Consider the following 18809-nt stretch of genomic DNA (forward strand, 5'->3'; position numbering starts at 1 on the left):
ACCCCTTTACTCCTCTTTGCGGCTAGAGAGGTGACCCAAGAGTCCCTTGGTTTCAGTCCGGCTGAACTGGTGTTTGGCCATACTGTGCGGGGTCCACTGAAACTTTTGAAGGAGAAGTGGTTGGAAAATCAGCCTTCTCCTACTAACCTCTTAGACTTTGTGTGTAACTTTCGGTCTAAGCTTAACAAAGCATGTGAACTGGCCAAGCAAAATTTGGAGGGAGCTCAAGGGAGGATGAAGGGGTATTATGATAAAAAGGCAAAGCATCGAGTGTTTAATCCAGGTGATAAGGTCTTAAGGCCAATTTATACTTCTGCGTCGGGTTCGCGTAGAAGGTACGGCGTAGCATACGCATTGACGTGTACCATACGTCGTACCCTTCGCCGTACCCTGACGCGCACCTCCTCAAAAATGTAACTACGCGTCGCGGCGACGCGGACCGCAAGATCTGTGATTGGTCGGCTGGATAGCATCGCGTTTCCTCCTACGCATTTCCGGAATGATCTTCTGCACTCTGCACCGCCCGCCCGCCATTTTTAAATTCCGAAGATCAGTGAAGAGCCATGGAAACAGACCAAGTGACCGAGAGATTGCTTGAAGAAGTGCGGAAATACAGCCATCTGTATGACTCCTTCAGTCGCCATTGCTCGTAGAAACCTAAACTCAAAACAGCCGCGAGGAATGTAAACACAGTGGAACTGGAACATTAAAACCCACCCGCGCCAACTAGCGTTTCGGCGGTATAACTGCAGAGCAACACAGACATTCGCAGAAGTATAAATGCTCACGACGGCGTCGCCTACGTGCGTACCCTACGACGTACACTACGGCGTACACTCGACGCAGAAGTATAAATTGGCCTTTAGTCCTTTTGCCCCTTCTGGGATCTGCTTTGCAGGCTCAATATAGTGGACCATATGTGGTTGAGCGCCCGGTTGGTGAATGTGATTATTTGGTTAGGACCCCAGATCGGAAGCGTAAAAAACGTTTATGCCATGTTAACCTGTTAAAGTCCTATTGTGAGAGAAATCAGGCTGTGCATGTAGATGTGAAGGCTGTTGCTGTATTGAATATTCCAATCCATGTAGGTGAGAAGGATGTTGATGTTGTTGTCAATCCAGAAATGTCTCAAGGTAGGCTGCCAAATTCAAGAATTATGGCTAGCTTAGATGATCATCTTTCTTACCTGGACCCTCCAAATCGTTTTGACATCATGGAAGTAATTCACCAACATCCTGACCTTTTCTCTGATGTGCCTACACGCACCAATGTTCTTCATCATGATATTGATGTAGGTGTTGCTGGTCCAATTAAGCAACCTCCTTACAGAGTCAACCCTGTTAAGCGTCAGCTTTTACGTAGGGAAGTAGACTATATGCTGCAGCATGGCATTGCTGAACCTAGTGCTAGTTCATGGAGTTCCCCATGTCTGCTTGTGGATAAGTCAGATCATACACCTCGTTTTTCCACTGACTTTCGCAAAGTCAATTTTGTAACCAAGCCTGATTGTTACCCTCTTCCAAGATTAGATGACTGTATTGACAGAGTAGGATCTGCAGCATTTGTTACAAAGTTAGACCTCTTAAAGGGTTACTGGCAGGTCCCTCTCACTCAGAGGGCCTGTGAAATATCTGCTTTTGTAACACCAGATGATTTTTGCCAGTATCGGGTTATGGCTTTTGGGATGCGGAATGCACCAGCCACATTTCAGCGTCTGGTAAATACGGTGTTGAAAGGAGTTGTAGATTGTGAGGCTTATCTTGATGATGTGGTTATTTACAGCTCTACCTGGTCTCAGCATGTACTCCAGCTGAAAGAGGTGTTCCATAGGCTGGTTGCTGCAAATTTGACTTTGAACCTTGCCAAATGTGAATTTGGACAAGCCACAGTAACATACTTGGGCAAGGTTGTTGGACATGGAAAGGTTTGTCCCATCGGCGCTAAAGTAGAGGCCATTGTGAATTTTGGTGTGCCAACGACTCGGCGTGAGCTGAAACGTTTTCTTGGGATGGCAGGCTATTATAGGAGCTTTTGTAAGAACTTTGCTACCGTTGCTGCTCCCTTGACTAACCTTCTCAGCCCAAAGGTCCCGTTTTGTTTGGTCCAGCTTGTGTCAATCTGCATTTGAGAACTTGAAAGCATTGTTAGTAAGTGCTCCTGTTCTTGCTGCCCCTGATTTTGATAGGCCTTTTAAACTAGCTGTTGATGCTAGTGATGCTGGTGTTGGGGGTGTTTTATTCCAAGAGGATTCAGAGGGAGTTGAGCATCCTGTATGCTATTTTTCTAAGAAGTTTGACATGCATCAGAAGTATTATTCTACTATAGAGAAAGAGGCCTTGGCCCTTATTCTAGCTCTGGTTCATTTTGATGTTTATACCTCTTCTTGTCAGACCCTAGTGGTCTATACAGACCATAACCCTCTTGTTTTTCTCAGTAGGATGAAAAACTCCAACCCCCGGCTAATGCGATGGAGTTTATTTTTGCAGGGATTTAATTTGGACAACCAGCACATCCGTGGAAAGGACAATGTATTTGCAGATGCCCTGTCTAGGTCGTATATGGAGTCAGTTTAGTTTTGTGTTACTTTGTGTGACATTTAACTGAGCGGTTGCTTTAGAGCAACCTACTTATGGAAGGAGGTGTTATGTCCAAAGTTATTCTGTGCCCTGTTTTGCAGGTATCCTGGAAGCTCCTCCCATCATTTCCCTAATTACCTGGGTCTGCTGGTCAGCATTTAAAAGCCCTGTCTAGCTCCACCCATTCTCTCTCTCACACTGCAGCCTGGAGCAGTAGCATGGATAGCAGTAGCCACCATTATTCTTTGTCTGTTTCATTTTGTTTGCAATAAACCTTATTTTGGTTATAATAGACGTTTGTGACTCCTCTATGTTGCCTCCCTTGAGCCAGGGTCGTAACATCCGTAACTGCCGATCGACTGTCCTGCACAGTTCATCTCCAACCCTAATCAAACACACCTGCCTTTAATTTTCAAGTGATCCTGAAGACGTTATTTGGTTGCTTTAGGTGTGTTTGATTAGGATTGGAAATGTGAGGCGTGCCGTCTGTTGGACCGAGTCCAGCTCCATACCAAGAATAAAGATCCTCTGCACGGGGGCGAGTTTGCTCTTGTCCCAGTTGACCCGAAGACCCAACTGGCTGATATGTTGGAGCAACAAGTCCCTGTGGTTGCACAACTGCTCCCAAGACTGAGCTAGTATCAGCCAGTCATCGAGATAGTTGAGGACACGAACACCACGCTCTCTCATGGGATCAATGGCCGCCTCCGCAACCTTCGTAAATACGCAGGGCAACAGGGCCAGCCCGAAAGGGTAGGACATTGTACTGATACGCTTGACCCTCGAACACGAAGCGCAGGAATGGCCTGTGTCGCGGCAGGATGGAGACATGAAAGTACGCGTCCTTCAGATTGGTCGCTGCGAACCAATCTCAGAGATTGATGCATTCGAAAATGCGTTTCTGCGTAAACATCTTGAACGGAAGGTTGTGAAAAGCCCGATTCAAGACTCGCAGGTCCAAGATTGGCCGTAACCCACCACCTTTCTTGGGTACAATGAAGTACGGGCTGTAGAAGCCGGTCTTCATATCGGCTGGAGGAACTGTCACAGGGACGGTTTTTCTTACGCTTGCCATCTGGCTTGGCAGCATCTGAGACGGGCTGGGTGGCCTGCCTGAGGGCGGCTCCACGCTGAGGCCTGGTTGGAGGCTGCTGCGGTGGCCTAGTGGGAGCAGAGGCGGCGGCAGGAGGACGCCCTCGGCGACGAGCAGGCGGAGGATCTGCCACCGGCGGAGGGGTGGAGGCAGCAGTGGGCCGCCGAGGCAGGATATGCCGGATGACCTCCTTCTGCACCTGGGCTGGAGAGAACTGTTGGACGCTGTTTTCCACCGTGTCGCCGAACAGCCCAGCCTGGGAAATGAGGGAGTCCAGGAAGCGAACCTTGTCCGCATTCCTCATATCGGCCAGGTTGAGCCAGATATGGTGCTCCTGGACCACTAAGGTCGCAACGCTCGTGCCCCGAAGGGTGAGGTCGGTTGTGGTGCGGAGCTCACCTATGAGCGCACAGTCTGGGCTACCCTTGTGCGTGTCCATGAGTGCCTTGGCCTGGTGGACCTGTAACAACGCCATGGCATGCAAGGAGGAAGCGGCTTGCCCACAGGCTTTGTAAGCCTTGCCCATGAGAACAGACGAGAACTCAAAGGCCTTAGATGGGAAACAAGGATCCCCCTTCCAAGAGGTAGCAGTCGTCGGACACAGGTGCATCGCGACAGACCGCTCCACTGGAGGGACAGCCTCGTAACCCTTCACCGCTCCTCCATCGAGGGTAGTGAGGGGGGAGGAGCTACTCAGGCAGTTTCTGGCAGAGAAAGGTGCCGTCCACGACCTGGTTAGCTCTTCATGCACTTCGGGAAAGAAAGGCACTGGGGTGGCGGGCTGAGAACCAGCCTGGCCCACCCCGAGAAACCAATCATCCAACCGAGACGGTTCGGGACACAGTGGAGGATTCTACGCGAGCCTGACCGCATTGGAGGTCTGTTTCAGCATAGCTGACATCTCTGGACTCTCCCCGGAGGGGGTAACGCAGCCGAGTCATCATCTCCAGAGCTCAGCTCACCCTCCAATGTTGCAATCGGCATCCTGTCCTCTGGAGGGGCCCCGAATGAAACGGCTGGTCGGTCCATTACAGAGGGACCAGCGCGCTCAACGGGGAGCTCCACCGGCTGCGGTGTGGTAGAGGAGTGAGGGGCCCACAGGGATTGGTTATCGGGTGGGGAAGCCGTCACTATGATCCTCAGATCACCCATCCAACACGACGCCCTAGAGCCACGCATGGTAATGGGGACTCCACCTTCACGCATGAAGGCGAGTCTCGATCTTAGCACCACGATAGTCATGTTCCCACAATGGGAACATGAACTATCCACAAAAGCTGCTTCAGCATGCTGAATGCCAAAACACTATTGTGACCGTCAGATGGGGACAGGGAACGACCGCATCCAGAAACGCATAGGTGGAATGACATCTTGAAAAAGACACAAACTCACCCGTGTTGCTCTTTCAGGAAATGGGACTCAAAAAAGTGCCGGAGCACACAGGGGAATAATCGCGGCAACACTGGCAGGGGATGGTGCAGCCTGTACCAGTGAAGCACTCACTCTCTTCGCCCTCAACCGACCGTCAGAGGAATGCTGTTAGAACAGCAGAAAGCTCACAACCACCGCTGCACTTGCGCTTTAGAAACACCAGCACCGGGAGAGATTTCCAGAAGAAGCACCGACACAGTCGCTCGTTGAATTTTATATCAACACTCTTCAGAGACATCGACGTGAAGACCGATCAGCTCCGAAGCGAAAGACAAGTGTAGCGTGCATCCGCTTCCGTGTTTATACCTGCACTGCGGGGCGGAGCGCGAGATGCAAATCTCACACGCCAATGTGCATTGGCTCGTTTTATCTATACTCGAAGATGACAGGCTCCCTAAGCGTGATCCCAATCAGTACGGTACGTCCAACTACGTCAAACTTAACCAAACTGAAAGGGAACTCAATTATACCAAAATAACACTGGCTGTCTGGCTCACATTGATTTTTCTTTAAAGCTGCTTTGAAGCAATTTTAGTGCATAAAGCAATATATAAATAAACTTGACAAAAACAGAGAATGAGCCTATTTTAATGTTTTAATTTTTCATTATTTATTTTAATTTTTAAAGAGGTATTCTATGCATTTCTTATTATAGACAAATTATAAGAATATAAAGCTAGAATTTTCCTTTATTTTGTATATTCAGTCACTGAAACTCCTCAACTAATGGGTCACGTGTGTCAATATTAAATACAGTCTGAAGTCCTTAAAAACAAGTGGACAAAAACATTCAAAAGTAAAGAATGATTAAACTTTATTGGACATGAGCAGTCATACAAAGACCCAATATAACCGACCCATCTACAATCAAGAAACATCAGACTGAGGCTCATCCTGTAAATAAATACTGTGTTCCTGAATGGATTTTCCCCCTCTAGTTCAATTAAGTGCTGAATGTATCTAAGGAAACCTTGGCACAAAAGAAAAGAAGTTCCCAAAGACTTATGGTCTACAATCACACTGCTAGACCAAAAGCTGAACGCAGGAACTACTCCAACATGGAAACTGATTGATTTGATATAATTCGCTTTTTTCAAATAATAATCTAAAAGACCATTTCAGTCCAAACTCAATGACAAAAATATGTACAGTAATTACTTCTGTAGGGCTGAATAACCACGAATCAGTTGCATACACATCAAGTCATTTTTCCCTGTATAATGGAGTTAAATGTAAAGCTCTAAAACATTATGAGGTGCTTTTTTTGGCAAGATTTTTTAATCGCAAACCCAGATCGACTGATGCAAAATCCGATACTCAAAAATAAAGATACATTTGTTACATCTCAGTCAGTCACGGGTGAGTAATTCACTTGCTGTTAACAGTCAGTGTAAATATAAGCCCTCCAAAGTCAGCTATTAAACACAGAAGCTCCTGAAGACAAACGTTCTTCCTGTAACAGTTACGTACTGTCAGTGTTACGGTCAAGTGCAATATTAATGTGCCAATCGAATCTTCTAACTACGTGTAGAAGATGACTTCTGGGATCTGGCCGTCCTCTACGGACGTGCCGTTGTTGTTGCCCGCGGCGTAGCAGAACGTGAAGCAGGTTTTGGTGCCGGTGCCGGAGGACTCGTGCGTGACCTTCCTCATGCCTTTAGTGCCGTAGTGCGAATCCGGACCCTTCGAGAGGAGAGAGAGGAACGTTACAGACACAGACAGATTCACCGTACATCAAGCTGATCTTTAGATCTCGTTTTATAAGTCATGAAAAAGTCCATAATTAATGAACGTACATTAGCAGTGCCATTTTAAAAGTGCCTAATGTAGTATTGTTTTCTCCTATAACAGGTTTACATGCATCCAGGATCAAAAAACACTTTAATTTTCTTCATAATCTCCACTGCAGCATCAGCTCTTTCCTCTCAGCGTCTGAAACGGTTCATTCGAAGATTCAGTCTCTCTAAACCCCGCCTTTCTGAGAGCAGCTCTGCTCTGATTGGTCAGATGGCCAAGTCTGCTGTGATTGGTCGAAATCAAACACTCATTATCATATCTGAATCTCAGCTCTTGATAATAGAACAGTAACGATGGCGTGAGTTTTACCGTATCAATCTCATCAAAGTGGATTTGCTTTGTCAGCAGAAAACAGCGTCTTCTCCACATGAACAACACCAACTCTTCCAGTCTCAGATACACTACAGTGTTTGAGGGAGGAGCTAAGAGATGCTGTTCAGCCAATCAAGACCAGAGGCTGGAATAATGCTAATTAGTTACAAACCTACACAGGTTCAGCGAGAAGTGAGACTGAATTACTGACGACTTGTTTCAGGCAAGAAGGAAATGGGAAAAAAAGGGAACCAGAATAACAAATGTCTTGGTGTGGATGAAATCACTGCATCAAACTGTTAGTTTAAGCAGATTAACTGATAAACACACGACCTCACCTTTAATGTAGCACAGGCTGTGTAATTAACATTGGGCAGAACCTCCACCGGTTCCTTGAACATGACCCTGAACGTGTTGGCCGACCCGTCACAGCTGAAGCCGGTGTCGTTCTGACCCAGGACTGTGTTGCTGTCTGTGTGGATGATCTGAAAGAAACTCACTCAATCAGGGTCTGTGAAGCACATGCACTTACAAGCAGTATTTACTATTAGAATAATTCTGTAAATGATCAAGTGGGTATTTTTGGAGAGTTTAATACCATAAACTAGTTATTCTGGTAACTCGAACAGTAGATCAGGCCACTGGAAACTCTAAGATCATGGGTTCGGTTCACAGGGAATACATGCACTGATCAAACGTAAACCCTGAATGACCCTGAAGTCTCATTTAAGAGTGAGCCAAAGGCATTAATGTAGATCTATAAAAGTTTGACTTTCTGAACAATGTAATGCTTTCAAACACTGTTAGTTAGTGCGGCCTGACATGTCAACATCTGGTGCAACCAATGACGTGCAAAACTATCTGTTACGATCAACTGAACAGCACTTTTATTATTAGTTAACTAAAACTAAATACACGATCAAACTTTTTTTATTACTTTATTAACTGAAATAAAATATATATATTTTTTAACATTTCTCATTTTAGTTTAACTTGTAATAAAATAAATAATTGAAACTGAAATAATTCATATTTCCCTTTTTTAAACAAAATAAAATGTATTTAAAAATATATATAAAAAGAAAACACACACACACATATATATATATATATATATATATATATATATATATATATATATATATATATATATATATATACACACACACACACAAATTCAAATTATTAATAAAATCTAAAATAATAATAATCTAAAATAACAAATTGCAAGTTCGGAAACACTTTACAAACTGAAATAAAATATTTAAAAAACTTTTTACAACATTTCTCATTTTCATTTAGTTTATCTTCTACTAAAATAAAATAAAACTAAAATAATAATACATTTTTCTAAAAATAAAATATATTTAAAAATATAATATACTGACAAAAACACAAAATTACAACACATTTGATTTTATACATATTTATATTAATTAATAACTATAATTTACATCTCAATGATCCTAAAATAACAGTGAAATGACACTATTAACTGGAATAAAATATTAAAGAAATGAAACATCTAATTTTCATTTAGTTTAACTTCTAATGAAATAATAAAACTGAAATACAAATTAATATTAAAAGAAAAGAAAAAAATGTATATTGTTAATATATATATATAATATTTTAAATAATAGTGTAAAAAACACAAAATTACAACAAATATATGAATGACACACTTCACCTTTAAATGAACTTGCATTGATGAGAAAACTCGTTCTGTTGGACAGACGTACCTGTATGTTGACCTGATAGTCTGTAGGGCCGTGTATGGATCCATAAAGCCCGAAACCCACAATAAATATCCTGCGATTTACAGAGAACCTGCAAACACGGTCATTGAGTTAGTGCACTTCACACGGGCGGTGACTGTAGCCACGCCGTTTCCATTACAGATCTGCACAAAACTTTTGTAATATTTTCTAAATGTCGATATAACACTATTGCGATATGACGGCGATTACATTAACCGATGTTATACGGCTAAAACATAGTTCTTTCCTCTCGCGATAAATCATTCCAGAAATCATGGCAACGGATGGCGGTAGGTTTATGTATATCGCATCCACCGCACTGGCCATTATTATTAATGGAAGGAGGCGTATGTGTGTTATCCAAGTGTTATCCAAGCATTAATAGCAAGGAAAGACCCTTATACTGTGAGCGGCACATATGAGGTGTTTCTGGGTGTTTCTCCCTCATTTCTGCTTCAAGCTCTTGATAAATTGTGGCTTTTCTTTGTGGTTTAGAATCCAGTATTCCTGTGATACTTTTGTCTTTTATGAGTTTAATAAAGAACTCTGTCTCTTCTTCTGTCCAAACACACCGTGTCATCGACGTCATGTGACTGTAAATGCGCAAAAACTGTTTCCATTGCAGTTTTGCGAAATATTCCTTTTTCGAATTGCCTGAAAAACCACCTCATGCGAGCGGAAAACGTTTTTTGTGATATATAGGAGTTTTTGCGAAATTGACCCTTCGAAGGGAGTTTGATTGACAGGCGATCTGACCAATCAATATCCACAATCCGCCGAATCCGCCATTTTTTAGTAGATTAACGTTGGAGGATTTGAACTTGAAAAACGGAGTGTACTGACGTCTTTCTGCGGTTAAAACAACATTCCTTATGATGTTCATTCATGTTTATTTCATGCTATAAATGAACTAGAAGGAAGAGATGATCGGTTCACGAGCCGCTTTAACTGAACGATCTGTCAGACACATTAAAGAGACAAAACCGTATTTAATGTTTACATTTCTTTTAAAAAAATGACCTAATTTGAAAGGTGAGACTGTTTCATATCAAGAGTACCCTGGTCTGTCCCGTCTCAGTGTGTTGTCAGTGTCCTCTCTGCTCTGCGATGTGTGTTTCACTGTGTGAGAACATGTGTAGTGTGAGAGCGGCGTGGCTTGTCGGACATAGCAACAGTAACTAAAGGGGGCGGGTAGGGGTGTGCGATATGACGATTTTTGATCGTGGACGATTAAAATGTCTCCACGATCTGCTTTTGAAGAAATATCGTAGTATCGCGCATTCTCAGTTGCTGTTCTGGCGCCTCTGGACCCAACATACTGAACAACGCCACGTATATTCAGATCAAATGTTAACGCAGCGGAACGGGACACTACAGTTCACAAAAGTTCATAATTTGCATGTGCTTTAATGCCTTGTTGGTTAAACATTTAATTTGCGTGCTGATGCCCTGTTCTAACGTGTGTGTTTCTCAGCGCGTACATGCGAAGCTCACATGCACTAAAAGCCTGTCTACCAGCGCCTTGATACTGGACTTATCTTTCGAGTCTTATTGTGCTTATACTGTCAAATACACACAAGGTTTACATAAACAAAGTCGGTGATGTCTAAAGTGAAAGCAAACTTGAGAGAAAATCTGCTTGTCAAATGCGTGTATAAAAGACGTGTCGAGTGCAGCTCTTAAAGAGACAGTAGTAATAGTAAACACGCTGCCGTTTGTCCTTAAAGGGATAGTTCACCCAAAAATAAAAATGATCTCATTATTTACGCACTCTAATGTTGTTCCAAGCCTGTATTAATTTCCTTCTAATATTTTTCTAATATTAATATTTTGAAGAATGTGGCTATACAAACAGTAGCTGGTCCCCATTGACTTCCATAGGAGAAAAATATACTATGGAAGTCACATTCTTCCAAATAACTTTTATTTTCAACAGAAGAAAGAAACTTATTCGAGTTTAAAACAACTTGAGAGAGTAAATTATGACAATTTAAATTTTTAGGAGAACTATCCCTTTATTGTTAATAAAAAAACAAAATGCAAAGAGAAAATCGCTCACTGCTCTTGACTGATAACTTTAATAGTAGCTTTAAAAGTATCAATTTATAATTTATACAGTGAAGTCTATGTTTTGTTTTATTTTCATATTTGTTCATTTAATTACTTTCTTCAATGCTACTGTTAAATACACCTGTAGCTGAAAACATAAAGCACTGTTTATGTAATTTGTATATTAAGTTGTGCGTGTAATGTGTATCTTTGATCTTAATATTTAATAACAAAGAAAATAATGACAAATATTTTTTATCTTCGCCCCGTCTGCCATTCTTTTTTATTTTATATTTTGTTACCTAAGGCTTTGTTTTTAAAATATGGACATTAGTTTGGCTGTAATGCTCAGTCACAAAATAGTAAAACCAACATAAAAAAGAATCGTGATAAAATCATTAATCGTGATTTTCCTGAAAAAAATCATGATATGATATTTTTACAATATCGCCCACCCCTAGGGGCGGGTCTTTGCGAATGGTCAATTGACGCGTTTCCATTGGGCGTATTTTCAATTTGCGCAATTTGAAGTGTAATGGAAACGCGGCTTGTGAGAATGTCTCTTCGGCTCACCGTATGCGGTCGCTGGTCCCGCTGTAGCCCCAGCGGCTCTCCACCTGCCCGAAGCGAGTGATGCTGCACTCCTTCCCCCGCAGACAGCAGCGCGGACGGTCGATGAACTCCACGCGGGGTTTAGGGTTCACCGTGAAGTGCAGGAAGAGACTCACCACCTCTCGGTCCGTCAGGATGGCTGATTGAGCAGGACCTGAGTGAAACACACACCACACACACACACGCTCACATTTACTGGGTTCGTACCGATACTGTCAAATGAAATTCAAGGACTTTTCAAGCACTACTTTTTTGGTTTTCAAGGACTTCAATCAGAGATCTCACATATCAAACAATATCTTTATTATCTTTCAAATTCTAAAAAAAGTAAATAGATACACAAAAATAAAACAGAATGGCACAAATAAAGTGCAGCGGATGTAATGACTGTGGAAACTTTAACTATTGAAAGGATACTATGACACATATATTGTTTTTCTTATTCAAACTGATTTCCCCCCTCATGAATTGACCTGAAAAATGAAATCTGTATCATATACTTGGATATTTATGAGCAATATCACATTCATGGCCATGCGAAATGGCTCTATATCTGTATCAGACGGGCTGCAATGTTCATTTTACGTGAAAAGATTGTTTTATTGATCAAATTAAACACTAATTTCACGTACCTTTTCATAAATATGGCTGTTTTCAAGGGTTTTCCAGAACTTTAAATTACAAAAAGTCAAATTCAAGCACCTTGTACGAACCCTGTATTTCCCCCTATAAACCCTAAAGCCATAAAAACATGATACAAAACAAAGTGAGAACGGATGGAGACCTGCGGCGAACTCCTCGATCGTCATGAGAGGGAAGCGGATGAGACTGAGGGCTTTTCCCAGCACACGTCTCTTGTTCTCCGGCGTGGGCTGAAGCTGCTGTCGATGCGTTTCGGCCTCCGCCCAGCGAACCGCCGCTACGAACAAACGCACCTCTCGCACGCCCAGAGTATCTCTCTCCAGCACCGCATACAGTGTGTCTGAGAGAGAGAGAGAGAGAGAGAGAGAGAGAGAGGAGGATATGAGGAAGAGAGAGAGAGAGAGAGAGAGAGAGAGAGAGAGAGGAGGATGTGAGGATGCTGACAAAAGTTGTATTTCAGTTGTTGACACCAATTCCAATACTACAGTAAAACTAATGTGCCACTGAACGAACTCCATTTAAAAATGTACAATAATACCATTTTACTTCATTTTTAAAAGTAAAAAAGTGAAATATTATAATTCAAAATGGTTGTTTTCTATGGGAATATGTGTTAAAATGTAATTTATTCCTGTGATCAAATCTATATTTTCAGCGTCTTCAGTGTCACATGATCCTTCAGAAATCATTCCAATATGCTGATTTGCTGCTCTCGTTATTATCAGTTGAAAACAGTCGTGCTGCTTCATATTTGTGTGGAAACCATGTAAATATATCCAGGATACTTTGATGTATAGAGTTCAAAAGAACAGGATTTTGTAACATTATAAATATCATCATCTTTGATCATTTAATGCACCCTTCCTGAATAAAAGTAGAAAAACAACTTCATACTCAAACTTTTAAACGGTAGAGTATATCATTTTAAAATAATGGCGCGTGGCCTTTATTTATCAGTGAAGTAAAAGAAAACATTGCTTGAAGTTTTTCAAGTCAACACTAACAAGTTTAAGAACAAAAAAATAAAACGACTTAAATTTTTTATGAGATATATTGATTAGCGGTGGGAACTTTAGGCACTTCGCGATCCGATCCAATTCTGGGAGTCACAATCCGATCCAATCCTATCTTATTAATTATTACAATACTTCATATTGGTGGAGTTATGAGGTTTGACTGACAGTTTAAGGATCCAATGGAGTCACTAGGTTTAGTCACAAGCTCTTTTAACTGCTTTTCATTGGTTGAATATTTGTAAAACCCACAGACAGAGGTAAAGGATGACCAATAGCATTGACTTTTAAAATAAAAAAATAAAATAAAAAAAGACAAAATATAGAGATACACGGTTTCTGCCTGAAAGCGATGATATATTCTGTTTTGTAGCATTTAATTAAATTAAGTTATTTTATTTGTGTGATAATTTTCCACAGTGGTTGAGAAACACCTTTGTAATTCACGTCAACATTTTTTATCTTCAAGGAAGACTATTTAATGGATGGTTCGGGGGGGTTTTGTGTTTGTGTGTGGAATTAAAAGTAAGCAGAGTATATAATAATGCCATGAAAACTAAACTCACAATCGATTCTGAAACTTTCAGAATGCGTTGGAGAATCATTGTTTTCCTCCCACCGCTAATATTGATATTGATTCAGTCCTGTTATGGTTTGACTGAGCAGCAGGCCTGTACTGTGGTGCATTGTGGGCTTGAATCCATGATACAGTACCCAGATCAATATCTGTGAATCCTTCCGCAGCCAGAGCGTCTCCTGTGTTCTTGTCGATGTTCTCCAGGCACAGACTGGCCAGCTGAGGCTCATCGAAGAGTCTCGCCTTGACACAAACAACACAATCAGAATCAGAACCACAGGAGCTGGGAGTGGAAACATCACACACACACACACACAGACACACACACACACACACAGGGTTTGAAATTAACACCTGCCAAATGAGTGTAAAAATCAACAGTGGCGGGTAACGCTGCTAAATCACGAGCCAATTTGGCTTGTTAATTGTCTTATTATGTTTACTCCCTTTGCTGGGGAAGTTTGTGTAATGCCAGGTTCAGATTACCTGATTTTAGCCCGATTTTGGCACGATTAGTTTGACGTAGGGTGTCGTGGGGATTCGTAAACGACAACGGGCGTCGGGATGCAAGATCCGATCGTTTTATCTCGTATAGTGTATCACAGTGGACAACAACCGACATCGCGTCTGCGATGCTTCACGACATCACCATAAAAAGACTAGCATGTTAAAAAAATTCGGTCCTCCACAACGGTTCCGTCAAGAGTGAGTGAGTGTGTGTGTGTGTGTGAGCTCGAGTGAGTGTGTGCGCGAGTGAGTAAGTGTGTGAGTGTGTATGTGCGCGAGTAAGTAAGTGAGTGAGTGTGTGTGTGTGTGTGTGAGCGCGAGTGAGTGTGTGTATGTGCGCGAGTGAGTGTGTATGTGCGCGAGTGAGTAAGTGTGTGAGTGTGTATGTGCGCGAGTGAGTAAGTGTGTGAGTGTGTATGTGCGCGAGTAAGTAAGTGAGTGAGTGTGTGTGTGTATGTGCGAGTGAGTAAGTGTGTGAGTGTGTATGTGCGCGAGTGAGTAAGTGTGTGAGTGTGTATGTGCGCGAGTGAGTAAGTGTGTGAGTGTGTATGTGCGCGAGTAAGTAAGTGAGTGAGTGTGTGTATGTGCGCGAGTGAGTAAGTGTGTGAGTGTGTATGTGCGCGAGTGAGTAAGTGTGTGAGTGTGTATGTGCGCGAGTGAGTAAGTGTGTGAGTGTGTATGTGCGCGAGTAAGTAAGTGTGTGAGTGTGTATGTGCGCGAGTGAGTAAGTGTGTGAGTGTGTATGTGCGCGAGTAAGTAAGTGAGTGAGTGTGTGTGTGTGAGCGCGAGTGAGTGTGTGTATGTGCGCGAGTGAGTGTGTATGTGCGCGAGTGAGTAAGTGTGTGAGTGTGTATGTGCGCGAGTGAGTAAGTGTGTGAGTGTGTATGTGCGCGAGTAAGTAAGTGAGTGAGTGTGTGTGTGTGTGTGTGTGTGCGAGTGAGTAAGTGTGTGAGTGTGTATGTGCGCGAGTAAGTAAGTGAGTGAGTGTGTGTGTGTGCGCGAGTGAGTAAGTGTGTGTGTGTGTGTGCGAGTGAGTAACAAATACCGGCACGCTTGTTCAATTGCATTGAAGCATTAGTGAAGATTAAAAAGCATTTTGTTAACAGAAAAGAAAAAAGAGAGTTATTTTTCATCATCCTGCATTTTCAGCAGACCCTGGCTGATCCCGAGACCACAGGTTTGCTTTGTTCTGTGTGGTGTTTGATGTTCTGTGTTGATCTGTCCTCCTAAAACACATTTTTTTTGGTGAAAAGGAGGAGGATGAAAGAGAAAGGGAGGAGACGCTGATGACAGGATTTTGTTTGAATAAGAAATTAATGTGTGAAATCCGAATTTTTTAATAAATAAATAAATATATATATAAGCTGTGACGTAGTTAATCTGATTTATTATTTCTTTTTTTCTTCTTTCTTTTGGCTGGTAGATGTTCTGAATGGCCGGTAACTTAGTAGCCAGATTGGTCGGTGAGTGAAAAAGATAATTTCAAACCCTGCACACACACACACACACACACACACACACACACACACACACACACACACACACACACACACACACACACACACACACACACACACACACACACACACACACCTGTGTAAGCAGCATGAAGGCGTTGTCCGCCCGCAGGTTCTTCTTGAGGAACTCCACACAGTGAGCCTCCAGGGCCGGAACGGCGTATTTCTTGGCGGTGTAGAGAGTCGTCATCACCGTCTCCGGGCCGATCTGCACTTCATCCGAGTACAGGAACCTGGAGAGAAGCTCAACGTCACATCTTTCTGGGAAATACACTGCCGTTTAAAAGTTTGGGATCGCTGCGATTTTTTAATGTTTCTAAAAGAGGTCTCTTCTGCTCACCAAGGCTGCATTTATTTAATTCAAAATACAAAAAGTACAGCAATATTGTGAAATATTATTACAATTTAAAATAAGTGTTTTCTATGTGAATATACAGTAAAGTGTAATTTATTCCTGTGATCAAAGCTGAATTTTCAGCATCATTACTCCAGTCTTCAGTGTCACATGATCCTTCAGAAATCATTCTAATATGATGATTTGATGATAAAGAAACATTTATGATTATCAATGTTGAAAACAGCATGTAAAAAAACTCAGGATTCTTTGATGAATAGAAAGTTCAAAAGAACAGCATTTATCTGAAATATAAAGCTTTTGTAACATTATACACTACTGTTCAAAAGTTTGGGGGGGTAAAATAAATCAATAGTTTTATTCAGCAAGGATGCATTAAAATTGATCAAAAGTGACAGTAAAGACATTTATAATGTTACAAAAGATTCTATTTCAAATAAATGCTGTTTTGTAAACTTTCTATTCATCAAAGAAATGTTTTCAACATTGATAATAATAACGAATGTTTTTTGATCATCATATTAGAATGATTTGTGAAGGATCATGTGACACTGAAGACTGGAGTAATGATGCTGAAAATTCAGCTTTGATCACAGGAATAAATTACATTTTAAAATATGTTAAAATAGAAAACAGTCATTTTAAATTGTAATAATATTTCACAATATTACAGTTTTTTTGTTGTTGTATTTTTATTCTAATAAAATAAATGCCACCTTGGTGAGCAGAAGAGACTTCTTTTAAAGATATTAAAAATCGAACTGATCCCGAACCTTTGAACGACAGCACATATACATGCATATGAAGAAACCTGATCATACTTGAGCAACGAGAGGAACGCAGCAGCTTCTACATCCGGAAGCTCGATCTCGGTGGATGTGGTGGCCATGCCTCCATTAAACATGGCATCAAATACTGCACTGCCAGCGGCCAGAACAAACCTGGAATGGTCATATATAATTCATACATTTATAATGCTGTATATTTATTTAATAAACCAAATTATTGTATGGCAAATATGCACATAACCAGCCCAAATCAAAATATGTTTACAGGTAGTATTTGACATTAGCTTTGACTTTAATTTATTCTGATTTCAATTAAAAAGCAATTTTGGGAGACATGTGTGAGTGTGTGTATGCATGTATATGTGTGTGTGTGTGTGTGTGTAAATGTTTTTCTATCCCGGTGGGGACTTAAACCTAAATGCACACACACTCATGGGGAGTCCTGTCACTGTGGACATAAATTGATATACACAAGCTTATAAATCATACAGAATTAGTTTTTTTGAAAATGTAAGGTAGGTTTAGGGGTCGGGTTAGTGAGTGAGTGTGTGTGTGTGTGTGATGGGTAAGTTTAGGGGTCGGGTTTGTGAGTGTGAGTGTGAGTGTGTGTGTGTGTGTGTGTGTGTGTGTGTGTGTGATGGGTAAGTTTAGGGGTCGGGTTTGTGAGTGTGAGTGTGTGTGTGTGTGTGTGTGTGTGTGTGTGATGGGTAGGTTTAGGGGTCGGGTTAGTGAGTGTGTGTGTGTGTGTGTGTGTGTGTGTGTGTGTGTGTGTGTGTGTGTGTGTGTGTAAATGATGACAGAACTTTCATTTTCAATAGTTTGATGTAATAATAATGTCATCATCAGTGCGTTTAGTTAATCACCTGTGTGCTGGTATCCGCTGGACTCCCATTCCTTTACCCACTAGAAAGTGAACATCACTCAGAACTTCATTATTGAACAAGAACGCAAATCTCTCTTTAACGGTGCTTTTCGTCGCCTGCCAGTTATAAACGGGCTCCCGGTACACGAGCACGGCAGCAGCGGACAGAGACGAGTGTGTGGCCGGTGTCATCGCTGCGTTAGACGGGCTTCCGGTCATGTTCGAGGCGGGCAGAGCCAGCGGGCCCATCACCGCAGCGGCAGCCGGGACAGAGTTCATCAGATTCGGCGGAGGTCCAGACGCGACACCGGGGCTTTCCAATCCCGCGGGCCCCGTTTGAGGGTTTGAGCGTCTCGTTACGCCATGAGAGCCTCCACCGCCTCCAACGGATCCTCCGTGACTCGCAGCCAAGGCGTAAGGACTGTTGCTCGGTTGGCTGTTACCCAAAGGTCCGTGTCCGGAGAAATTTAAACACGGAACCCGACCGCTATTGTCTCCGGTAGCCATCTTAGACTAAGGCGCGCACCCGTGAATGAGTAAACAAATCACGCGCAATGTCAGTATCCTGTCATTACAGGCGCACAATATCCGGTCTTAAAGGGATGGTTTCCCCCTAAAAAAAATTTAATTATGTCATCATTTACTCACTCTCAAGTTTTTCTAAACCTGTGAGTTTCTTTGTTCAAAGAAAAATATATTTTGAAGAATGTTGGTAACCAAACAGTTTCTTGTCCCCATTGCCTTCTATAGTATTTTTATTCATATACAATGGAGTATATGACTATGGAGTACTAAGTCAGTAGGGACTAGCAACAAAAACGTTCTTCTAAATATCTGATTTTGTGTTCAAAAGAACAAAGAAACTCATACAGGTTTTAAACAACATGAGTGTGAGTAAATTATGACACAATTTTCATT

The 18809-nt window shown here is 42.0% G+C and overlaps 1 protein-coding gene across 1 annotated transcript; it reads right to left on the reverse strand.

Moving 5' to 3' along the window:
* Nucleotides 1-5897: 5897 nt before the first annotated feature.
* On the reverse strand, nt 5898-18440 carry btbd2b (BTB (POZ) domain containing 2b). The gene is made up of 9 exons (XM_082173057.1): nt 17893-18440; nt 17063-17182; nt 15963-16119; nt 14000-14105; nt 12415-12612; nt 11592-11784; nt 8952-9039; nt 7548-7694; nt 5898-6783 (listed from the first exon to the last, which is right to left on the reverse strand). The coding sequence occupies exons 1-9, from the start codon at nt 18396-18398 to the stop codon at nt 6622-6624; spliced, it is 1677 nt and encodes a 558-aa protein (XP_082029183.1). The 5' UTR covers nt 18399-18440; the 3' UTR covers nt 5898-6621.
* Between the last annotated feature and the right edge of the window lie 369 nt (nt 18441-18809).

Source organism: Leuciscus leuciscus (assembly GCF_965113295.1).
Source record: "Leuciscus leuciscus genome assembly, chromosome: 6".
NCBI classification, from domain to species: domain Eukaryota; kingdom Metazoa; phylum Chordata; class Actinopteri; order Cypriniformes; family Leuciscidae; genus Leuciscus; species Leuciscus leuciscus.

Excerpts from the sequence above, each read along its gene's own strand:
- btbd2b (XM_082173057.1), bottom strand. The coding sequence starts at position 18,398 with ATGGCTACCGGAGACAATAGCGGTCGGGTTCCGTGTTTAAATTTCTCC. Across the intron at positions 12,613-13,999 it reads ATTCACAGATATTGATCTGG|ACACACTGTATGCGGTGCTG; the intron begins GTACTGTATCAT and ends TCTCTCTCTCAG. Across the intron at positions 7,695-8,951 it reads ACTATCAGGTCAACATACAG|ATCATCCACACAGACAGCAA; the intron begins GTACGTCTGTCC and ends AGTTTCTTTCAG.